The 24,818-nt window shown below is 50.6% G+C and overlaps 3 protein-coding genes across 6 annotated transcripts in view; 2 read left to right on the top strand and 1 right to left on the bottom strand.

The window, feature by feature from the left end:
- LOC122391891 (growth factor receptor-bound protein 10-like) overlaps window positions 1-3,469 on the top strand; it is a 93,709-nt gene extending 90,240 nt beyond the window's left edge. Inside the window, exons 12-13 of one of the 2 annotated variants that reach the window (XM_043386212.1) lie at window positions 567-660; window positions 2,311-3,469. In XM_043386212.1, the coding sequence (XP_043242147.1) occupies window positions 567-660; window positions 2,311-2,505 (289 nt within the window). In that variant the 3' untranslated portion in view covers window positions 2,506-3,469. The remainder of the gene's footprint in view (window positions 1-566; window positions 661-2,310) is intronic. The other variant, XM_043386213.1, reaches the window with a different exon arrangement.
- A 1,083-nt stretch (window positions 3,470-4,552) lies between these two features.
- On the top strand, window positions 4,553-6,405 carry LOC122391893 (ribose-phosphate pyrophosphokinase 1). Its single transcript, XM_043386214.1, has one exon. The coding sequence runs from the start codon at window positions 4,750-4,752 to the stop codon at window positions 5,704-5,706; it is 957 nt and encodes a 318-aa protein (XP_043242149.1). The 5' UTR covers window positions 4,553-4,749; the 3' UTR covers window positions 5,707-6,405.
- A 7,019-nt stretch (window positions 6,406-13,424) lies between these two features.
- On the bottom strand, window positions 13,425-24,812 carry LOC122391894 (TATA-binding protein-associated factor 2N-like). 3 transcript variants are annotated; one of them, XM_043386216.1, is made up of 7 exons: window positions 24,708-24,733; window positions 18,301-18,374; window positions 17,308-18,006; window positions 16,939-16,992; window positions 16,359-16,402; window positions 15,070-15,120; window positions 13,425-14,140 (listed from the first exon to the last, which is right to left on the bottom strand). In XM_043386216.1, the coding sequence occupies exons 2-7, from the start codon at window positions 18,363-18,365 to the stop codon at window positions 14,127-14,129; spliced, it is 927 nt and encodes a 308-aa protein (XP_043242151.1). In that variant the 5' UTR covers window positions 18,366-18,374; window positions 24,708-24,733; the 3' UTR covers window positions 13,425-14,126. The 3 variants fall into 3 exon arrangements, with proteins under 3 accessions (XP_043242151.1, XP_043242150.1, XP_043242153.1); XM_043386215.1 differs by lacking the exon at window positions 24,708-24,733 and adding an exon at window positions 24,528-24,678; XM_043386218.1 differs by lacking the exon at window positions 16,939-16,992 and having other exon boundaries at window positions 24,528-24,812.
- Window positions 24,813-24,818: the final 6 nt, after the last annotated feature.

Here is a 24,818-nt window from a genome sequence, read left to right on the forward strand (position 1 = left end):
GGGCTCGTTTGTATAAACGGGTGCGCCCTGTGGCTTCTCCGCCAGCTGGGCGTCATGAAAGCGCTCGTTAGATGGACACACGACCCTGTTGCTCAATGTGTTTGGTAGGACATGGGATGGCGTATCTCTTGATCTTTATGTAGCACTGCAAGAGCGTTTTTACAAACAACGACATCATTGTGGCGATCATTCATGCCGGATATAGTCTCGGATGGGCTCGTTATGTGCTATTTTTGGCTAAAAATAGACGTCTAAGAAGTCACTCCGTCGGTCAGCTTTTATATCGTGTTTATTTTGGTTAGTATGATAGTGTGGTACCGGAATGCTGAAATTAGGAGGAACCACGTCGCGTTATTTTTGGGTCTTTGACCCCGTCACATCTTCGACTTCACATTTTTTTTTTTTTATGTGTGCACTCTGAGTTTGATTCGTGCCATGTCTTGAATGAGATTTACCGTTGTCTTCGTACCGGCTGTGCTGACCGCTCGATCTGGTACAACTTCTTCACACTTGTCGCTTTGTGTGTTTGACCTCGCACTGACCCTGCCGTCCCGTTTGTTCGACAGAGTGTTCCTGGTCAGAGAGAGCCGCAGCAACCCCGTGGCCTTCGTCCTCTCGTTCATCTTCCGGATGAAGCTGTACCACGCGCAAATAATGCCGGTGAGTGACTTTAGTTCTATCGCGTCAGACTGCAACTTGTGAGTTTTTTGGTCAACTATTAGACCCATTGGAAGAGAAAGGAAGTCTGCTACTTTTTGTGACGCAGTCTCCCCTAAATTTTCTAGATGTTTTCGTTCGTTTGATCGGTACCGTTGTCCGCAGCTCGCTTGGCCGAGGTCTGTCTTCTATCATTTAACCCTCGCCCGCACATGCCATTTTCCCATCCTAGAACGCACATGGGGGGGGGGGGGTGGTTGCCACCCCCCCCCCCGCGCCATTTCGTTCCTGTTGGAGATAGAGCTTAGCAGTAAAGACCAAAAAGATTCTTTGGGAAGAGACGAATCCAATGATACCCAGTTTTACCTTCTCAGGTCAGTCATTGACCTTCCAGGTCAGGTCAAACTAAAAAAATGTTGCTGTTTTGGGTCACCGTTGGATATCAAGTGTGCTGCTTATCAAATACCGATGACGATGCTGTTTTCTGGTGCCAAGCCAGCTAGAACCTCTTTGTCACACTACCCGACCTGAATTTTGCTGCTGAGGTCATTTCAGGTCAAGTTAGGTCAAGGTCAATTATATGTGTTTGTATGTCTGTGTGTGTCTGTGTGTATACTGATGTGTGCACCGATTGTTTTTGGGTCCATATTACATGAAATCATGATCTGAGAAGTTTTTACCAAAAATGCAGTCAAAAAACTTCACAAAAAGTAAATTCAGCTTGCCTAAAACGCAATTATCTTAGATGACCTAGGTTGACCTTGACCCTGACCTTGACCCCTGTACATCGTCGAACAACATGTTCCATGATAGGTGGGAGGTAAGACTGGCAAAAAAGGCCGAAATCAGGGTGTCAAAAGCTCATAAGGCCCATGGCAAACGCAAGATGTTGAGAATCGGCCATTTGGGTCATGACATGACCTGAAAAACAAGGTCATATCTCCGAAACCAAAAATCACAGAAACTTGAAATTTTCAGTGGACATCAAGAAAGGATAGAGGAGCAGCTATACGAAAAATCAGCCTTCTAGCTCTAAAAATGTTGAGTGCAGAGCACAAAGACTACCTGGGGGGGGGGTGGCAACCCCCCCCCCCCATGTGCGGGCGAGGGTTAAATGTTTTTACTGTTTGTCAGAGATGGCCTCCTGGGACGTGTCAGGTTCGTTGCGGATTGCCCTCATTATGTCGTTGCACTGCATCACGCCATGGTTAATTAGTATCGGGCCTGTCCAACTGTGTCATCACGGTGCTATCAAAGGGGTGTGTCGAGGCTGGCTTAATCTGGGACGGCTGGTCGGCAGCTCACATTTCAAAGGAAATAGTGACGCTCATGAACTAGGCATAATGAATGAGCGACGGACGTGAGTCCAGTTGGTAGCAGTGGTGAAATGCCCAGGAAGGCTCTGGAGGGGAGGAGCGGAGCCCAGCTGGCTCGATGTCAGTGGACTTTGGCTGGGTTCTGGTGCCAATTGTTGGCGTAGATCACGGATTATTGTGCAACGGGCTCGGAATTTGCGACGATTAATCGTTGTCTTCCGACAGCTTCTACTGTTAATTTTTCCTCGGCCGATATCTTACCGGCTGAGCTATCGTTGATAGGCATAATACGTGTATTAAATAACTCTGGTGAGCTAACTACTTTCTTCCCCCGCAGGTAAAGGACACCAGTCAGTCGCCAGTCACGTGCTATTTCTCGCTGGACGGCGGCAAGACGCGCTTCTACGACCTCATCCAGCTGGTGGAGTTTTACCAGCTGAACGCCGGAGTGCTGCCCACCCGTCTCATATACTTCATCACGCACACCGCGCCGTCGTCATCGGCGCTCCGCCACGTCGCGCAGAGCTTCTAACGGCCGCCGCACCGCCGCCAGCGCCACCGGCGGCGGAAACGCGCGGCTGTAGTTCGTGGCAGCGGCGCTTGGCGGCGCTGCGAGCGCCAGTGCTCGTCCATACGCGACTCTGCAATATGCGCGCGTGTAAGGCGTCGCTGACGCGTCTTGGTTGTTTGGTGTGAGTCAAAGTAGTGCATAACATAGAGCGGACCAAAGAGAATGGGAGCGGCGGTGGGGCGCCTGGCGCCTCCTGTGTGCGAGTACTGAGAGTGTGTCTGCCGTGTCACTGTGCGTGTTCCCGGGACCTGAGCGCGTGCCGAGGACAGAGTCCGGCGGCGGCGTGCTCCGGTCACGGGACGAACCCTGGGCCCCCGGGGCTACAGAGTGGGTAGCGCGGTGGAGTCTCCCTGCTGCCATCTACCGGCGCGGCGAGCAGGCTCTACTGTCGCGTCTAGTCACCAGGGCGATCGGAGACGGTCGGTCTGGACCTCCGGTTTGGATGCCCGTTCGAGTCCACATGGACAGCGGGCGGATACCTCAGTACCTGTCTGCACCTGTGTCTTGGAGGGGTCGTGTGTGGCCCTGCGGCGTCAGAGGAGGCCCCCGCGTGCTCACAGGGTGGGGGCTGTCGCGGTCCGCGCGGCGGGCGGGGCGGGGCAGCTACTGCTGGCCCTGTACACTGTTCTGTTGAGTTCCTGGCGCGGCTGGCGACGCTGCGTGATCTCACGGCCGGCTCTGCCGCCGGTGACCCAGTATTCAGTTGCTAGGGAGCGTGTGGTGCTCGCGCCTGTTGGCCGGTCGTGTCCGGTGATATGTCGAGTTTCTGTGCACCTCTCGATCAATTCTCAGAGCTGGCCGCTGCGACTGGGCCGGGGACATGTGTGCTACTTGACCTTTCGTATTACTGTTTCCTTATTTAATAATTTCGTCCACGCGTATGTCCAGTACCCGAGAAATACATTGTATGTAAATATGTTGCACTTCCTTTCTTTTGCTTCAAGCCGGATGTGCCGAGGTGCCAGAGGCACACAACAAACGAGCTAGTTTGCGGCCGCACGTAGCTCCCTTCGGCTTTGATCACAATAGGACTGGCTTAGGACTAAGGTGTCCTCAGAATGGCACCTAATACAAAATATGCCACCTTATATGGGAGGACGTCTAAGGCCACCACTGAGTCATCTGGCGCCCCAGAAGCTGGAAAGGACCCCCTTAGGTGAATTTAAAAGCACTTATGTGTCCTAAGGGATTTTGGGACAGCCAACAGTCAATTGCGACACAACTTGTACATTTTCGGAACCTGAGGGGTGTTCACGGGCACCGCACACTGCTGCGTGCGGTGTGTGCGGTGCGTCCAGCAGGCGTGGGGGTAGGGGATGGGTAGGCGGCTCTGACGTCACGGCTGCGTGCGGTGGACGGTCCGCTGTGGCCAGTCCCGACCGGCCACAGCGATCGCTGTGTGCGGTGACGGAAGGCTGACGTAGGGACGCAGTGGGCGGAGCTTCGAGGCTGTGTGCGGTCCGACCGCACACAGGGCCCGTGAACAGCCCTCTGATTTCCTCAGTTCCGTATCTTGAAGAATCTTCAGGATCTTCAGCATTCGAAAACTATACTCTGTTCCGTTTCAAGCTTGCAGCCGAAGTGCCCTGCTGAAAGCAATACGTGATTTCTGTATATACAGCTCTTACATTTTAAGACGTAAATTCTTGAGCGGAGGAGCGATCTGCCGAAGAAACTCCGACTGCAAGCTTGATATGGAACAGACTATAGCTGCTTTTACTGAAATACGGCGGCTCTAAAAATAGACCTTCTACATTGACGTCATATACCGTCAAAGAATCGAGTTTCCCGTGCATGATCACCCTAACTTTCGAAACCTTTGTGTTGTAAATTAAATTGTTTATCTTTAGAATATATCTTAAGATTCCTCCAAGATTACTTAAGATAGATTTTCCCACAAAACTCAATAAAAACAAAATAAAACGTCATCGCTTGAATGCATTTTTAGTGCAGAACTGATTTACAAAGGATTTCATTTCTACCTTCCTTGAAAGTAAAGCGCCACATAAAGATCATGAGCTGAAAGTGCGCCACTTCGATCGGCGAGGCTCGCCGTTTGTTTACGTTCATTTTCGCAGCGCGCCCCCGCAGGAGCTCGTGTGGTTCCTCTGCGCCCGGGGCACGTGACTGAGAGGGGGACGCCGCCTGTCGAGGTCGAGCTTACTTCATACAAAGATTGAGTCTTCGACACAACAAGAACACAGGATGCCGAACATCAAGGTATTTTCTGGGAGTTCCCACCCCGATTTTGCTGCCAAGGTGGTCGATCGTTTGGGTATCGACCTGGGACGCGTGGTCACCAAGAAGTTCAGCAACCTGGAGACATGTGTAGAAATTGGAGAGTCTGTGCGTGGTGAAGATGTCTACATAGTTCAGAGTGGGTGTGGTGAGATCAATGACAACCTGATGGAGCTTCTGATCATGATAAATGCATGCAAGATAGCCTCGGCTGCTCGTGTGACTGCTGTGGTCCCTTGCTTCCCTTACGCAAGGCAGGACAAGAAGGACAAGTCGAGAGCTCCTGTGTCAGCCAAGCTGGTGGCCAACATGCTTACTGCTGCTGGGATGGATCACATTATCACCATGGACTTGCACGCCTCTCAGATTCAGGGCTTCTTTGATTTGCCGGTGGACAACCTGTACGCTGAGCCAGCTGTCCTGAAGTGGATCAAAGAAAACATCAGTGAGTGGAAGACCAGCATCATTGTTTCACCAGATGCTGGAGGTGCAAAGAGGGTTACATCTATAGCTGACAGTCTGAAAGTGGATTTTGCTCTTATCCACAAGGAGAGGAAGAAAGCCAATGAGGTTTCTGACATGGTGCTAGTGGGCAACGTCACAGACCGAGTGGCGATCCTGGTCGACGACATGGCTGACACCTGTGGGACCATAGTCAAGGCAGCAGACAAGCTGAAGGAAGCTGGAGCAACCAAGGTTTATGCTATCCTGACTCATGGTATTTTCTCAGGTCCAGCCATTGCTCGGATCAACGGAGCCTGCTTTGAGGCTGTGGTCGCCACCAACACCATCCCTCAGGATGAGCACATGATCCAGTGTGATAAGATCAGGTGCATTGATGTGGCCATGATATTCGCAGAGGCCCTGAGAAGAACCCACAATGGCGAGTCTGTCTCTTACCTGTTTGCCAATGTGCCCTACTGAGTGACCAGAAGGATGAAAGCTGCATCTGTGGCTGGCATTAGATGGAGGACTGTGGCATGTCTGGTTACATAATCTGATGAAGCAGATTTTTGCTTATTTGGAGCCAAGATTTGGTTGCAGCTGGTGTTACTGGATTTGAACTGAAGGCAAACAATTCAGTTGAAGCATCCTCTTGGTCAGTTGTACCATGATGACTGAGAAACATGGGCATAAATAATCTGTGCAATACATGCTGGCCACCCTCAGAAATAAGTAAATCATTCCAGTGCCATGCACGTTTTCCCTGCACAGCTTGGTAGAAAGGAACTGTATACTCATACCCTTTTCTTTATAAACAGTAGGTAGATTGCCTCAACTAACCACATAACATTTACTCTACCAATGTTGTTCATTGTTTTTCCCGTGCAGTATTGCCACTGTCGGTGGCTGGCTGAATCATTAGCTACTAGAGTGTGAAGATAGTTAGGACTGTAACATGACAACATTTGAATTGAAAACTGTTATTGGCAAGCTGTGACAAGGGTGAGGCCTGCTGTAACGCAGTTTGTTTCACATTTCCCCCTGCCAAATCAGAAGCTGATGTTTAGTGGCGGTTTTGTACGCGAGCAGTTTTCTCATTTGATATCGCATGTACCTCTGGATGACTGCATTGGTTATTGTGAATGTGAAAAGCGAATATAATGTGCATACTTGTCAACATTTAGGGCGTTTGCAGTGGGGTGAGGATTGAGGAACTCTTCCAGTGGGCGGTCGTGCTGAACTCAAAGCAGTGCAGAACGGCGGAGGGGTTGAGCGGTAAAACATCAGTTGAGCGCGCTGTAGCTGCAGGCTGATTGTTGCTGGGATGAAAGATAAGTGCTTGCCGGGAACCAGGACTCGGATAACTTTCATCCAGCCGCTGTAGACCGTGTATCTGATGCCGTTGCCGGTTGTCGATCCGTTGCTCGTCCCGACGGCAGATGGGCTGTTCAAGTTACGGTGCGTGAACGAGCTGTTTGTTCAGTCCTCCTTCGCCCCCCCCCCCCAACCTCGCTGCTGCCGACAGAAGATACCTGACCGTGGAAAGGGGTAGGGGGGGGGGGTCCAGGAAGTGACCACCGAGCCCCTCACCCGACACCAGGCCTGCGAGACGATCCGAGTCGGGGTCGCCGGGCACGGGACAACTGGTCGGGGGAGAGGGGGGGGGGGTAGATGTGACCTGACTACCCCTTCCGGTCACGGCTCGGCTGACCCAAGGTGGCGCCCGACAAACGATGCGAGTACATGATTCTCGCTCAGTTTCCGCACTAGTTTCCGCACTCATCAATGGTAGATGCGCTCATAAGCAGGATGCGCACCTTTGTGTATGCGATGTGTGCTGTCTTGGAATGTAGCGCCGATCGTTTCAAAGTTCAAACCCATCCACATAACACTGCAGCAGCTGTGTTTAGATTCTGCGAGAAGACAGATTCCAATGCCGGGCGACGGACGTCGGACGCTCGTGAGCGTGCCAGCTGCCAAGTGCTGAGTGAGGGACTCCTCTGATTAGCGCAGAGGCGCGGTTTGACAGCTATACTCACAAATCAGTGCCCACGTGTCGACACAAGGAGAGATGTAAATTGGCGGGTGGTATTCGAAGTGCGGGCAAGCATCCCTTGGCTAGCCAGCACGGTGTGCCTAGTAACGAGTGCTCATATCTCGTCAACGCCTCTTTCTATGTTACTCTTTATATATGACACCAATCACGTAGAAACATAACCGCTCATCCTCAGTAAACAGTTCAGTAAAGGCAGCCGAATTTGCACCTCTAGTTTCGGTCGTCGCCAGGCGCCGGAGCGTGCCAGAGCCTCCCAGACAGCCGGTGAGTTCAGTCAGTCGGAGTCGCACTAGCGTTCCCACCTCCGCAGGCAATGGCGCATCTCCACTCCAATCCTACAACGAACACAATCCTGTTGTTGGGTCAAAGTTGCCTCGAAATAGTCGCTGCGCAGTCGCCCGAACATAGTCAGCGCTCATAGATCTCAAACGAATCGGGTCAATGATTTCGAAATGTTTATTTGACATGAGCACTCAGCCGGCCTTACGGGCATAACGGTAAACATGAGCGTTTGTCAACGTAAGGAATGCATATAAATTACAAACCTTTACCTAAGGGTACAACTGGAAGGGGAAAATGAATGAAAGAATGAATGGATCGATGGATGGATAGGTAAATGAATGAACGAGTGAATCATGAATGAATGAAAGACGATAGGTAGTGATCCATAACGGTTCTAAAACATACATCCTAACTTCTAAGAGCGCCGCTATCGGAGCTTGGTGCCGGCGTTCACGGATAGTTTGAAAAACGAACGCACTTGTCCCGACCTATGCTGAGGCGACCGGGACCGTCCGGTCCCGATTCTGGTCCTCTGGTGTGTCACCGCCTGTGGTCCCGGTCCAGGACCGTCCGCGGTTCCCCCGCTGGGTGATCTGGTCCGCCAGCTCAGGTGCCGGCAGACGCAAGCCGACCGAATCCTGCAATCAGACAGCCATCACTCAGTGAGGAACACATCCCGGTAGTGGCAATGTCGTGTCTCTGTACGAGTAAAACTGATACCATCCATACAAACCAGTAATACTAACGCGGTAAAACCGAGCCCCTCCACAGCATTCAACTAGCGTGACTGGAGGCTTTGAGCCCATTTACAATTCGGTCGATGTCTTACACGCGAGGCTCGCGAAACATTCATTGAGCCGCACGGTCTGATTCATGGTCGACATTGTTAAATTTACCCGGAATAGCGTCGCTAGCTAACATGCAGTCTGTACAACACGCCAGCAGAATTGTAAACCATTCTCACATGGTAACAGGGCTCAAGGACACTCTAAAATACACAAATCGTAGACTCGTCTGAAGTTACCGTTAACTACAACTCATGCATGGGAGGACCAAGGGTTCATGGCTATCGCTGTGGCTGTAGCGGAGATCAACAATTGAGCCCATGATTGCACAAGGTCAAATCAACCACCATCGTCAGTTGAGAGTGAAATAAAGTGGTACGAGGATGGTTCGCCTTGGCCAGCGGCCGGTCTGGCTCGCTTCCTGTCAATCGGTTGTGTCAAAAGTGTCATGGATTGGTCGTTGTATCATGACGTTAACCCTATTAGTGGCAGGGGGGGGGGGTTGTTTTTATCCACCCCTCAGGTTTTTCGGGAATATCTCCGAAACCGCTGAAGCTACGATGCTGAAATTTTCTGACTTTTCCTAAAACTAAATTGGGCACATTCCCTGAAAATTTCAAGTTCATAACTTTACCAGGGGCGGCTCCAGAGCACTGGGAATTGGGGGGTCCTATTCGTGAAGCGAGTCATTTGGGCGAAGATCACGATGCTGCACCAGTTTTACGAACAGTGAATAAAAGGTATCATGTGATAACATATACAGTTATTGTGCATCCTCTTTTGACACGTTTTTGCTATAATAGGCGGATCCAGGCGTCCAAAAAGGGGGGTATGTTTTACCTCCCAACATAGGTGCCCTGACACCGCCTATGCATTACCAATACAATTTTAGTCGTTCTCTCATAAGAAAATTATAACATAACAAGACCATTACCACCCTTTTTAGAAACAGTACCAACAAAAACCTTATTTACTATACTTTTTGTGTACCCCCAATCTCAATTATCTGTATCCGCCTATTATTTTTGAAAATGCATATTTTTAGGATCCATGTGAATTCCTGGTTCATTCTCTATCGATCGGCAAAAGTTGCGTTAAGATTGGTTCAGAAACCTGGCCGTGATGAACAGTCTAAAATGTATCTGCAATTTGCCCGTTTTTACCCCCCTCTACCCCCCCCCCCCCCTATTGACATTTTTTAATTTTTATTTTTTAGAAATGTAGATCACGTTGAGCGAAATTGAATGCCGTTTGAATTTTGAAAATCGGCCCGTTAGATCTCGAGATATCAAGGAGGGGTCGTAAACAGCCCCCCCCCCCCTGCCACTAATAGGGGGTAGCCAGGAGCCTGCCACTAATAGGGTTAAAGGTAGGCGTATCAGGATGCTATTGGAGGGTGTCTGGGTGTTATTGGTCGGTGGGACAGGGCTTTATTGGTTGGATGACGGATGTGTCACGGTTCATCTGGTCAGCGTGCCTGGATGTTATTGGTCGGTGGGTCAGGGTGTTATTGGTCGGTGGGTCAGGTTGACACTGGTTGGCACGTCAGTGGTGTTATTGGCAGGCGGATCAGGGCTCGCCGGCGGGTACTGACAGATCTCCATCGATTAGGTCAGGGTCAGGGATCTAGCTTGACGAGACTACAGGTCCTCTCACTATTAACCCGCGCCCCGTAGGGCTACCGGCGGACCCTACCACCCGTAGGGGGGGGGGGCCGTTTCGCCCCCCCCCTAAGATCTCGGAAAGTTACCGGCCGATTTTCAAAATTCAAACGGCGTTTGATAGCCCTACCCGGGAACTACCTTGTGACCCAATTTCATTGACCTAGGTCAAACCGATGACGTCACAGGTCAGGTCAAAGGTCAGATTTTCACCGTTCACAGGCAATTCAAGAAATGTGCTGTGAAATCGAGTAAATTGGTAATTTATTGAAAACCATCGATGGTATATTGTTCGTCAAACACATACTTTGCTATCTGAGGTCACTGATACCAGGTCAGGTCACAGCGAGGTCAGGTCACCGGGGGTCACAATATGAATGTGTCGTGTGATACATGTTTTATGGTCCATTTTACATGACAAATGCGATTATGTGGGTTAGGCAGCCTTTGGGGCCAGCCTAGGCCACGTTTTGGTGAAGGTCAGGTCAAGGTCAGGTCAAATTAGGTCAAATTTCAAAGTTGATATTTTTGCATAAAATGGGTATCCATTCGATGCAGCTCATCACGGGGAGTCTAATGGTGGTCTTTGTTTTGCTCTACGAGTTCTAGAATTGCCAAAAATTGAGTTTGAAAATTTGACGTCATCATTTTTGAACAGTTTTTTCGCTATAACTTGGCCAAAAAACGAGGTATCGATCTGAAATTTGGTATGTAGATAGAAGACCGTAGGTACTATCACATATATTCCGGTTTTTTTGAAACTCAAAAAACTTTTTGGATTTTTTGGCTAATATATCCAAAAAAATGCTTTTTTGATTTTTGGGGATCAAAACTCAAAAATTTCAAAAATCCGAGATAGCAGTTTTGTAGCCCTGTCAATTCTACACCTTTTATGTCTTGATCATTTTTCTGTATCTTCAAAGCTGTAGGCCTGACAGGTCTTCTCGCGAAGGTCTTTTTCGGTCGAAAATGACAGAACATGACGTCACTCTGACGTCATTTGTGGCCAACCTATCACAGCCTTTGGAAAAATTTTTGGTCACAATGTGTAAAATTGATGCCCGGAGGGGTCCTGAAAGTTTGGTTGCGATATCTCCAGCCGTTTAGGAGATATCGACCGAAAAGGACAGGGGGGGGGCCGTTTCGGCCCCCCCCTACGGGGCGCGGGTTAAGCGTAGGTATTCAAACGATGCCTTCGACCGTCACCACCGTTATTGAATGAGATCAAAGATGATTCCGAATCCGATCCAGCTTTGTCAAAGAGAGGGGTATTACGACCAACAGTGACGGCAACATTACGGTAAGTCGGCGGCAAACCCAGTCTTGGCGTCACGGCGCTCGATGTTATCACTGGATATCATGGGTGTTAGTGTCAGGACATGTGTCTAAGCATCACCAGAGGGCCGGGGGACATCACAGGGAAGATCGGCACTAACTAGAACAGAACAACTAATCACCACAACAGGCCACCACACTGCCAGTGGACACCGTCCTCCAGACCAACCCCCACACCCTGTCTCACCTGTGATTGTCCTCTCCGACCAGGTCAGGTCACCAGCGCGGCGGTCAGCCGACGGACGTCTTCATCCAGCCGGTCAGGTCAGGTCAGGTCAGGTCACACGGGACGCTGACCTGACCCGTCAGCCTGATCATCAGACCTCGGTCAACGGTGACGAAGCTGGGTGGGGTGAATTCACAAAGACAAGAATGACGGAGAAGACATAACGTTCGATAGGTGATAGTTTATGTATTCAGTGAAAATCTGTTGTCTACAAAAGATCATTTAATTTTCAAGAGATAAGAAGCGTAATATATTTACTATCAAGTTGATGCCTCATAACAAGAGAACGAAAGTCAAAGTGCATGCAGGAAAGGATCGAAAGGGTACTACTTGACCTAGGAAATCATAGCTTCCTCCAGCTGACCAAAAATGCCTAAAACAAAATGACCCTCAGCACATTGTTCGGACTATTTGGTTCCGAGTCATTTCATCTAGAGTTGGCTAGCTAGAAAACATTGAACATTGACCAGTGCATAGGCTTCTCTGAATATAGAGAAGTCTGTGACCAGTGATATTTAGTTTTAATGTTAAACAGTAAACAAAGTTGCGTCTGATTACGCTGCATACGAATCCACATTACGATCGTATACTTCTTTGAATGTGAGCTTTTCAAGCTTCCTTGGCATTACGTTACTCTCCATCTAAGTCCAGCACCGGCATTTGCCCTCGGCCAGCTTGGACAACAGGCCGCTCCTATAGCTATTCACTCCGCGCCATCCCTACCTGAGGACGTCTTGAGCCTCAGTCATCCGTATTTTGGGGCATCCTGACCCTCGGTCACTCCTACCTGGCGTTGTCCTGAGTGCTGACACTCCTGACCCTCTCCGTGCGACCGGGCCCTGCGCTGACCTCTCCCGACTCCTGTTCATTGCCAGAAGCCTGCAGTTTCACGACCCGGTTCGTTGCGTCCGGTCATCGCTCATTTCACGTCATCGGTTTACCGCTTGGCATCGGCTAACAGACATAAAGCACACTAGCCTGACCAAACTCAGCCGGGTAGGCCCACATGAACGCTGCTTGGTGCTCACACGAGGTTCATAAAGCAATGAGCTATCTACTTATCATGCGTTATAAGATACGTGACCAAATTACTAAAGATCACTTGAAGAAGCGATCGAATCGAGCTCCGTTTCCGTGCATCACTTTTCATTGGTCTCGAATCTCGATCTAAGATCACACACTCGAGCTCGGAGCTTTGCTCAATAGAGACCATTCATTGATCTGTCGTCGAAGACCAGAGCTAACCTAGTAAGGGACGGCATGCTAGCTCGCGTCTCAGCCGTTTCCACACTCTCTGGTCACCTGGCGAGCCGGTTTAATCCGCCTCCATCCGGTGATCTACCTATCTGGCGCTGGAGGCCGGCCAGTGGTGACCCCCGGTCCACCTGGGGGCCCACTCCCCCGCCTGGGGGCCTCAGCCTCCCCCGCCTGGCTCGCCACCAAGCTACTGCGCGACACGTCAGAGGCGGGCACTGGGCCAGCCCCACCCGCCGCCGGCCAACGCCCACGGCTGTCATACCCGGCGCCGGCATCAGACTCCGCTTACCACACACGGGACACTATAAAACGACACATTCGCAACGGTCAGAATTGTAGCGCCTAGTCTTTTTGTAACGCTTGTCTTGTTCCTGATGTCATGAAGGCAGAATAATGCGATTGGTTTCAAAACGTACCAATACTGTTTGTAAACATACGCCACATATTCATGAATGTCTACAAAATAAGCTACATGGTTTCGGAGAGTTCTATTCCCGAATACATCGCGGACTACATAGCATCCCTTCACCTTTCAGCCACCGCAATCGCCTTGTGAAATGCATCCAACATTGAGCATTTCTGGTAATAACTACATGTTCGTCATGATTTTTATTGAGACATTGAAATGCCAATGATCGCGACCAATCAGGTTATGACATCGACATCGAAGGAACTAATACGCTGATGATGGGCTTCATTTCCGTAAGTACATATCAAAGTTTGTCGCGCTATGTCTTACACTATAACCGAAGAAACAGAAAAAGCAACAATTATCCTTTCGTAAAATTACTGCAGACGTTTTGACGCCAGTATATTATGAAATTGTTCGCGCATCCACCTTTATGACGCGGTCAGGATGAGATAGTCTTACAACACTAATCGGGCGCCCGTTACTTTCCTTCGCTTTCTCCAGCGAGAAAGAACAGCAACAAATGGCGGCCACTAACGAAGATGGTAAGATGAAAGTAGTACATGAACGTGGATCTCAGTGAATTCGACATATAAAACAGCACTACGTCGAACCTAGCTCCAGACTCCGCAGACATCAAGGTCAGCTCCCGCCTCGCGGCTCACAGGCATGTTCACGCCACTCATCTGTACGTCACAGTTTCTCTCGTGGCCTCGACGCGTCAGCTCTGTCTTTCTCTTTGTCTCAGTTCCTCTCTCACGCTCTCGAGGGAATCACCCGACTTTAGAGTAAGCGCCTAGCAGGCGTGTGCGGAGCCCCTTTGTCAGGCCAGCGTTCTACCGTAGCGGTCTACCGTGCCCGCGCAACAGCCTTGGGCACATGTAACCTACTACCAACGGCCACCTAGAACAGATGAGAGCACAACATGTCAGCCAAGCCTCAGTATGGCGTCTCGGCCTCCGGTGGACGCCTAAATAGCTACACTAGCGCCTCCAGCGGCCAGAGCCGGCGTTACCGGTAAAAGCTCGGCATAGAATAGCTTGCTGCTCGTACCGGTCTGCAATGGCTAATGACATTCATCGTTATATCAATAGGCAACAGATCCACTGTTCATGAGTCGACGCCGTTTCTTAACGTTATCATGGTTTCAGCATACTGAAAGCCCGCAAGTCATCTAATCATCTACTTTGACTTTTACTGACAGCTGATAGCAAGCCAGTCAATTCTGCTCAATTTTGGCGTGATGAATGAACACAGACACCTTGTTATCAAATTGAGAAATACAACACTTCACATAAAAATGTGTAACAGGTTTTCTAATCGAGACGTTCCGGCTTATATCGCTGACCATTTTAGGCCATAACAGCGTTTCTGACATGCATGACAGCATTGGGACATCACTATTGCATCACATGGAGGTACGTTCACCTCATCCATTCATAGCCCGACCCTCCTCAAGGGCCACCGTCGCCGCCATCATCGTCTGGCTATCATTAACATTTTTATACCAATTTTGTGGCCAGTTTATTCAATTTTTGATGACTGGCAAAACAGCTGGCATGCTGTTGCATTAAGAACAGGATCATTGATCGTTGCTTCACGTATAAAAACGGCATTAAAAGCGGCGTATAGTCGCGATCTATATAAATAGTCATCCATCTAAATATGGTCAAGTCGAGCTTATAGGTACTACTTGACTGGCCTAAACCACCTCACTCTTTGAAAGCGATGATTGTATTCACTAGCCTACCTCCTACCCTCTCTACACTACGCTGCGGGTTAGGGTAAGGATACGGGCATCGTTCCCTTCCCAGGGGCAAGGAGATACGTACCAGCCTGGTATCCGTGACCGTTAGAGTAGCCGTCATCCATCGCTCGGCCGTCTGTGGAAAACGGACACAAAGTCAGTGTTAAAGGTAGTGTGCCAGCTTTCCAGGACCATATGGAGTTAATGACCCGGATAAGGAGAACCGGATTTTTAGAACTCATCCATAGGTACCTTCAAAACTCATGGAAACGTCTTAAATTCTTCAAATTTTGAGTGCCCCAGTGCGAAATTCGCTCCAACGGGTTGTCGGTTCTACCCCAACCACATTTCACACCACTATGAACAATAAATGCACACACTAAAATCGCTATTACCGATAGGCTCATCTAATCAAGTTTCGATAAACCCGTTCATCATCATCTCCTGCGGTTTCGAACACGCCTGTTAGGTGGCTTCCGATGCTCGTCGAGGTCGGAATTTCCAAATACGCTGCTCATATTTTGTGGTGCGGTGGTGGTGCGTCGGGCCGCGCGCTCTGACTTCGGCGAAGAAAAATGCGTCAGCTGATCATTGCCATTTCTGCCACTTTCGTGTGGTGAAATGGGGTCATAATTTAAGAGACGGCTGTTTCATATGAATTATTTTACATAAAATCATATTTCAAACCATAAATTAATGTTCGACAGCCAAATTAAAGAAACAATACCAATACAGGCTTACAGTTTAAGTTCGACATTGTGTTGTCTACGATTAGACAGCTGATAACTCATTCCCGTACGTCGTAACTCTATAATGACCTTTGCTTATTGTCACATGTGCGCCGCATTCGCGATTGTTGCCGACGCCTGTTTGCAGGTCAGCCTACTAGAGTTGTTATACATATAAACTTTTAAACCGATTAAACTTTTAAAACTTTTAAACCGAAAAACCGATAAACTTTAAGGCAAAAAAGGCACTATTCCAGGCCCATTTTTGATTTTTTTTTGCGATATTAGGTAAAAACAGAAGCTTCTTATCCTAGGAAAAATAAAATGGGAAATCTGTGAAAGGTGGCACACTACCTTTAATGACTGGTGACAGCCAGCGCCTCACAGCAATGGACAGAACACATCGCCGAACACCAAATCAATGCCGCGCTAGGCTGTGCTCTTTAGCCTCCAATCCAATGCAACTTTAACGAATTGTCCAAATCCAATCATATTGCACCATGACGAGCGAGGATTTATTGGATCTTATAGCATTCCCATGTCATCTATCGTTGAGTTGAATATGCTCACACATTCTCTTCACTTATTCACAGGTCAGTGTGTGTATATAGTGTGTAACTTTCAGGGAGCGCGCAAATGTACTCACTGTAGCCGCCGTTGTAGCGGTCGCCGCCATAGTCGTCACCACCGCTGTAAAAGGACCAGAGACGAATTAGCAAACAGCCGGACGAAAGACGCATACGGCGCACAAATCGGAGATACGGACTGGTGTGGGCGGATGTGATCTGAATGTGGATGAGCTGCGAGTCCAGACAGAACGGGAAGCGAGATAAAAAAAAAAACGGTGGTCGGAGTAAAGCGAAGACGCGACATGGGGGAGGACGGTGAAGACGGGACTGAACGTCAGCGTAGATGGGATAGTATTATCTTCAATCTTCATCAAATTCCACAGAGCACGGTCAATAACTAAAAAAGTCTATCAAAACTGGCAGACAATTACATACCTATACACGACACATTAACCGGCATGCCAAAAAATCATAACATTTCAAATGGCTAAAATGAAATGAATGAAAATGAACTGAATGAAATGAATGAAATGAATGGAACTGTCACTTGAATAAGCAAATTCAAAAATAGTGCCGAATGCTTGAGATGCTAGGACTCTGGGAAATAGTAAACAAAATACGTTGGGAATGTGATGCAACATGTGTGATTTGACTCACTATGACCGCTTTCCATATCCGGGCTCCACTGGCTCGGCGTCATAGGTGGAGTAACTACAAAACAAAATAAAAAGAAACGTGAGTAGAAAACAGACAACCAGAGGGACGAAGCCAATTAGCAGGAAGCCTTTAAAACATAAATACTAAAGTGATATTAGCAAAAAACAGCATCATGCGAAGAACAAATAATCAGATCGGCAAATTACTAGAAAAGGCAGCAGCTTAAAAATGGAGCGATAAGCAAAATAAAGCAGCGAGCGACAAAAACGCAGTCACTCTGTCACAACTCACAAGCTACATCGCGATGGTGTTTTGCCACACGTGTTGGCGTGTGTGGCAAAGAGCGGCGCGCGTGCTGTGTGTACTCACCCGCCTCGGTACGGACGGGGCTCGGCCGCGTACCCCCGCGGCTCCTCCACGTACTCCGCCGCGTAGCCGCGCTCCTCGGGCGGGTACTCGCCCCAGCCGCCGCCGCCCACGAAGCGGCCGCGCTTGGGCGGCGGCGCCTCCGGGTAGCCGGCGTCCTCGAAGTGAGGCCGACCGCGGCCGCCGCGGCCGCGCGGCTCGTAACCACCGCGACCTCTGGGTTCGTAGCCACCGCGGCCACGACCCTCGTATCCTCCGCGGCCGCGCGGCTCGTACCCTCCGCGACCGCGGGGCTCATAACCACCTCCGCGGCCGCGGGACTCGTAGCCACCCCGACCTCTGGGTTCGTAGCCTCCTCGGCCACGGGGCTCATAGCCGCCCCTGCCACGACCCTCGTACCCTCCGCGGCCGCGAGGCTCATAGCTCCGACGGCCTCTGGGCTCGTACTCGGCCGCCGGCTCCTCATAAGGGGCCGGCTCGTAGCTGTCCATGGGTTCGTAGTCGCCGTGCTCCATCCCGCCGCGTCGGCTCGGGTAGCCGCGGCCGCGGCCGTAGCCGCGCGGGGAGTCGTAGCCACCGCCGCGCGGTGGATAGCCGCCCCGGCCGCCACGCTCGCCCCGGCCCCTATAGCCGCGCGCGCCGCGCTCCCCCCGACCGCGGTACCCGCCGCGCTCCGGGTCACCGCCACGGTAGCCGCCGCCCCTGGAGAGCGAGACGAGGGGGTATTCAGACACCGGGACATACAGCAGCCGAGCCATTGGGAAACATCGAAGAGATCAAAATCTGCGTATAATGGACTCTGCATGAAAACCTTATCATTACTTTTGATTTATAAACCATAGGACTATTCCAGGACCGCAGTCACTTGTTACTTGTTAGGCGACATATTTCCCATGATTGCTGCCGATCACGATTAAAAACCATGCAGAGATCTGCATATATAAATACCACAAAACTTCAAGATCCAAAGAAGGCTGATGATAGCATCGAACCTACCTGCCACGTCCGCGCATCATCCCTCGTCCTCTACCACGGGGAACAAAGCCAAAATCTTCCTCCATGGTCAATTACTGTGGGAAGAAATGGCTTTGTTAGTATAAGTATTGGCAATGACATGGTTATTGTTTTAAATATGGGTGCTTAAACTGATTCCTACCGAAAAAAATAAAAAAATACGAAGTAGTCATTGTTCAATACTTTCCAGGTTTAAGAATTTAAACAGGCGCCAGTGACTCCCATGTCTGCAACTGATGGCACAGTGACTCAGACTCCTGACAGAACTTTGAAAACTCCAGCACACTGAGAAATTCCTAAGAAAAATCCGTAACTTTTCCCTAGCCACTAGGTCTGGCAATTTGGGCAACATCTATTAGAGATATTCACACCAACACATCTAAAAAACAGGGCAGATATCAAAATAGAAAATAGCCCCGGATGACAGTAATTAAACTAGCATAATTACTCGAGTCTGGCGCTCGTCTTGAGGCCAACGCTCATCACCCGCCTTCAGCTACATATATCCACATAAGTATATATGTATGACACCTGCCTGAACACTACCACTGTAACTGATACTGTTCAAATTCATCAGGATTGGGCTGTTGCCCTGTATTCCCTACTCTCCCAAACTCATAGCAGCCATATCCCAATTGTCAACCAACAATCTGTCAGTCAGTGGTGGAATTTGCTCCTCTGGTCATTGCTACATACTCAATGGATTTTTTGGTGACTCAGACTCCAACTCCAACTCAAGCCTGAAAACAAAAATCAACTCCAGCTTTGCTGCTGTGCAAGGTTAAAGCAATGAAACTGTCAACTTCAACCGACTCAAGCTCTACACCCATGGCAGGCCCATGGAGTTGATGGATTTTCTGTGGCTCCAACTCAGACTCCAGGGCCCTGTTCCAGTGTCTGCGGGCGTCATGGCTTCGGTGGTAAAGAAAGCTGGGCTTCATTGGCAGCCAATCAGGCAAGAGCTGCATTCTGGGTATGACCTCACACTTCCTGCTGCTCCCACAGCTGCTCGAAAGCGACCACAGGAAATCTTACGACATAAACTGCACACACAACACAAAACATTGTGGGTATTAGTAGAGCAGACGTCACACAAAGGATTGCCCGACTTCAACGGAACATAGTGGGACTCAGCCGAAAACAGCGGGAGATAGTGGGACTCGGTTGGTCCCAGCGGGACACAATGGGACTCGACCGGTCCCAGCGGGGCAAAGTGGGACTCAGCCGACTGCAGCGGGACAAAGTGGGACTCAGCCGGTCCCAGCGAAACAAAGTGGGACTCCGCTGGTGACACAATGATGGGACTCGGCCGGTCCCAGCGGGACAAAGTGGGACTCAGCCGGTCCCAGCGGGACACAATGGGACTCGGCCTGTCCCAGCAGGACAAAGTCAGATTCAGAAGTGCCGCCAAAATGTCGACTCAGACAGACTCCGAAATCTGAATCCAAAGGACTGCAGCTCTGTTCTGATAGGCATTTTGATTTCCATTAACTCACCTCAACCTGTTCAACTCACCTGTTGGGTTTCCTTCATTACCAGTGCATGAGGAGAGGCAGGAAACAGTCAAACCATCATCATCAACGTCACTTATAAGCAGTGAAGTGTGAACTCAAGGAAGGTAATACTTACTTACTTATACTTATAAAGTTCGGAATTTTGAAAGGCCACTTGGCCTCAAGGATCCGGTCCTATCGAGCTCCTTACTGACTCAGTGTCCTGACTCAGTCGTTAAGGTGAGTTGTGTGTTTCAAATGTGCCCAGTGTTTGTCCAGTCTGGCTTTGAAGGCGTTTAGGCTGGGGGGATCGACAAGTGATGGCGGGAGTCCGTTCCAATCGTTGATGACTCGGACGGAGAAGACATTTCGACGCACTCGGGATACGGCCCTCGGTTTCGACAGCTTCCATTGGTGTCCGCGGGTGTTGCCTGTCGCTGCCGCCGCAAAGAATCTCTCTGCCTCGAGGTCAATCCCCTGTCTGAGCACCTGGTAGACAGTTATCATGTCGCCCCGGCGTCGGCGATGGTATAGAGACGGCAGGTCGAGAATCCGGAGCCTCTCCTCGTATGGCTGATTTCGGATGGCGGCAACCAGCTTCGTAGCTCTCCTCTGGACCTTTTCAACGCGCCTCTGGTCCTCCCGATTGAAAGGTCCCCAGATGGAGTTCGCGTATTCCAGGTGAGGTCGCACCATCGTTCGGAACAGCAGAGGCAGAGTGTTCTCGTCTAGGAGGGCGAAGCTTCGCCGGATCACGGACAGGATGCGCGATGCTTTCGAAATCGCCGCGGCTGCCTGCTCACGGAACTTGAGTTGGTGGTCGACGTGGATTCCGAGGTCCTTCTCTACCGAGGTCTGGTCCAGCTGCGTGTCGCCCATGTGGTAGACGTAGTTTCCATTGTGGGAGCCCAGATGCAGTGACTTGCACTTTGTTCGGTTGAAGGGCAGCTGCCAGCGTTCCGACCATTCAACGAGTGTATCTAGGTCAGCTTGGAGGGTGAGAACGTCTGATGCCCGGCTGACACTCCTGTAAATTTTCGTGTCGTTTGCGAACATCTTGATTGAGGACGCGACTTCACCGGGCAGATCGTTGACGTACACGACAAATAGCAGCGGCCCCAAGACAGTTCCCTGTGGCACCCCGCTGGTCACAGCGGCCCATTCCGACCTTGAGTTGTTCACCCGAACCCTCTGTTGCCTCCCCGTGAGGAACGCCTGCAACCAGTTCAGAAGCTTGCCATCAACGCCGCAGGCCCGCAGCTTCAGAAGCAGGCGCTGGTGTGGAACAGAGTTAAAGGCTTTGCTGAAGTCGAGGTAGATGGCATCGATTGCCTCACCTCTTTCCAGTCCACTGGTCCACTCCTCGAGAGTCTCAAGCAGTTGGGTACAACAGGATCTCCTGGGTCTGAATCCGTGCTGCGCGCCACTCAACTGCCCCGTCCGGGTTATATGCTTCTTCTTCTTCTTCTTCCTTGCCAGCTTAGGCCGGGTCCCGCGGGGCCCGGCCCGTCTCCACCAGGAAGTCTACGATGAGGTCAGCTTCGGTGGAGAATATCTCCCCCAGCGTCGGCAGGGGCCCCCACCGGCGGGTCCGAGGCCCCTGGTGTGCGGGGCAGTCCATCAGCAGGTGCGGGACCGAGTCCGGCTCGCCGCAGTCGACGCACGCGTCGGACTCGGCCAGTCCGAGTCGGTGCCGGGTGTCTCCTGTCAGGGGCGAACATCCCACCCGGAGCTGCGCCACGGTCACCGACGCTCGGCGGTCCAGTCCGTCGTGCCCGGGCGTCGGGTCAGGGTGCGGGTGGCTGCGTCTGGCGCGCGCATCACACATCGCCCGCGCCCGGCGGGCCACCGCGGCTCTCGCCGACCACAGGTCCACGGGGATCTGGTCCTGTCTGCGCGAGCTCCCGATCGCTGCCAGACGGTCCGCCTCCTCGTTCTCCGGCAGGCCCGCGTGGCCGGGCACCCACTGCAAGTGGAGCCTGTGGCCTGAACGAGTGATGGTGTCTAGCAGGTCCCTGATCTCCGCTACCAGAGCCGACTGGGAGTCCGCCGTGTCTTGTAGCGACTGGATGGCTGCGCGCGAGTCGCAGCAGAGGAGGAGCATACTCGGCCGGTCAGGCAGATCGCCCGCGGCCTCGGCCAGCGCCTCGAGGATGGCCACGAGTTCGGCCCGGGTGCTGCTGCATACCTTCCCGGCCGCTACCGTTAGCTTGAGATGCTAACGGGTGAGATGCTCCATCAGCTGGTCGCGAATCAGTGATTCCAGCACTTTACAGGGGACTGATGTGAGGGTGACCGGTATGTAGTTAAGGGGACACGTCCTGAGGCCCTTTTTGAAGATTGGGACGATCTCGTCCACGCGCCAGTCCCTTGGGAGGTGGCTCGAGTCCACGGAGGAACAAAACAGCCTCGTCCATGTCTCCGCCATCGCTTCAGCCGTCTCTCGGAGAACCCTGGGGTGTAGTCCGTCTGGGCCCGGAGCACTGTCCACGTTGAGTTTGAGGAGCTTCCGCTTCACCGATGCAGAGCTGATGTCCACGTCTTCCAGACGGGTACCCCCATAGGAGGCAGTCACCGTGGGCAAGACAGTTGACTCAGTGGTGAAAACACTCTGGAAACAATGGTTGAGCAGGTTCGCTTTCTCACTGTCTTTCCGTGCCATCGTCCCATCGTCGTTTTTGAGGTCTTCAACTCTTATTTTGGTGCGCAATCGTGAGCCAGTGTAACGCCAGAATCCCTTGGGGTTTTCTCGGATACTATCTAAGACAAGCCTCTTCTCAAAATCTGCTCTGAGGTTTCGGGTAGGGGTGCGGAGCTTATTCCGAGCGCGGGTGAAGCGTGCATAGTCCAGTGGGTCTCTTGTGCGCACATACTGGAACCACATAGCGCGCTTGTGTTTCTTGAGCCGCAGGGCCTCCTGGTTAACATACAGGCTCTTGTTCGTTGACCTTGGTTTGGCGAGGGGTATGCAATTGGAGGCCAGAGACAGAAGCGTGTCTTTGATGACATTGTACAATGCTTCGGTCTCGAGTTCTGTCGTGAGTGCCCAGTTAATTGAAGACAGTCGAGCATTCATGAGACGATAGTTCCCTTTGTTCAGGTTGTAACGAGGTTCAGCTGGTTCTACTACTTCCGAGTAGCAGTTCAGCTTGAATTTGAGGACAACATGGTCGCTTGATCCTAGTCCAGGGAGGGACTGTAGGCCTTGGATCATCCCCTCCTCATTTGACAGGACCAGGTCCAATGTGTGTGGTGTTTCACCCAGTCTAAACCTCGTTGGTTGAGTGACATGTTGGTGCAGGAAGCAGTCATTCACTATGTCAACAAAGTTGTGGGAGCAATGTGCAGGTGGGGCAGTGGAAGCGCCAAGATCCCAGTCAATTTGTGGCAGGTTGAAATCACCGGTTATGACTACATGCGAGTGAGAAGACCTGCATGCTGTCTTTAGCAGTTCACCAATCTCTACAACATCTTGCTCTGCCGTTCCAGAAGGACTGCGGTAAATGCAACCTAGCAGTAGGCTGTCCTGGCCATACAAAGGCATCTCAATCCAGAGCTGGTCCTTGGGGGATGACATGTTGAAGGTGACCTCTGACACATGCAGATTTGTCCTCGCATAGATACATATCCCTCTCTGACCACTGTTGCCAAGGTTACATGCAGAGGGGTCAAAGTTCACATACATGTTGTAGCCTGGGATGGTTAAGAGAGATGGAGAGATAGGGTGGAGCTGGGCTTCCGGCATTACCTCATTAACTAACATAAAGTTGGGCTCATTACCTGCAAGGAGCATGCAAAGATCGTCTCTTTTACTAATGAATTGATCAGCGTTTGTATAAAGCACCTTAAAACCTGTTGCATTCTTCGCTGTGCTAGACTGTCAATACTGCCTCACCGCATCCGGTGGGACACCGTCTCCCCGCTGCAGCTGACGCTTTTCTGCTGGGGACCAGATGTTCTTGCATGGGCAGCCGACTGGCTCCCACTGGCTTGAATTTGCTGCCGAGCTGGGGCTGCTGTCAGGTTTTCATCTTCATTTCTGGTCCGTTTCACAATGCGACCTCACTTAATGATGAGGTTTCCCTCCCCTGCATCCGTGCGTCTTCTCAGTTCTTCCCTCAGCTTCCTGCCTTCTTCACGGTCTTTCCAAGTAAGGTCTGGAGTGATGTACACATTTTGCCATCTCTCTGTTGAACTGAGCTGTGGGGCCATCTTCAGCACTTCTATCTTAACTTCAGCATTCTTCAGACCAACTATCATCAGTCTTGGCCTCTCCTGACCGACCTTTCCAACTCTGTAAGCCTTTGTCACATTAATATTGAGTCTCAGCCCTTCCTTGATGATCTCCTTAAATGTGGCTTTATCCTGCTCCACTCTCTCAGAGAAGCTCTCACCTTGAGGCCCAGGGATGTTGTGTACAACAACGTTCAGCTTTCGCTTTTCCTTATCCAGGAAGTTGTCGAAGACTCCCGCTATGGCTGTCTCAGTATGACGGCCTCCCTGGTCTTTATCACGGAGAGGGATTGCTTCGATCTTCCTTGCAACCTCTTGCATGACATCACAACTTCCTTTGACAGTTTCAGCATATGACTTCTTGTCATCTTGAATTTTCTTCAAAGCGACATCTGTAATGTTTTATTTTCAGAAAAAATGTGTAAATTTAACGTCAGTTCGGAGGAACTTAATTAATTTAAGGGCATATATGACTCAACTTACTGAAATACCAATAATTCCAGTGAATTCCAGCTGCAGACCCTAATCCAATGCCAGCGATCGGCAAGCACGTGAAATTCAATTCAAAATTTTAACACAAGTGCGTGTAAAATTCAATTTATCAATTCATTAGACCTCCTCTCAAGGTATAGTAAAAACGAAACATGCTGCTCAAATCCTTATCTTTTGACGACAGATACCGAAAGCCAATCAGCTCTTCCTTTTTTTTAAATATTTCGACTGTTTCTTCAATAAATGCGGTTTCAAACCGTCCCGCTACACTTCTACGATTTT

The sequence above is a fragment of the Amphibalanus amphitrite genome, unplaced genomic scaffold (assembly GCF_019059575.1).
Source record: "Amphibalanus amphitrite isolate SeventyFive unplaced genomic scaffold, NRLGWU_Aamphi_draft 000460F_arrow, whole genome shotgun sequence".
NCBI lineage: Eukaryota > Metazoa > Arthropoda > Thecostraca > Balanomorpha > Balanidae > Amphibalanus > Amphibalanus amphitrite.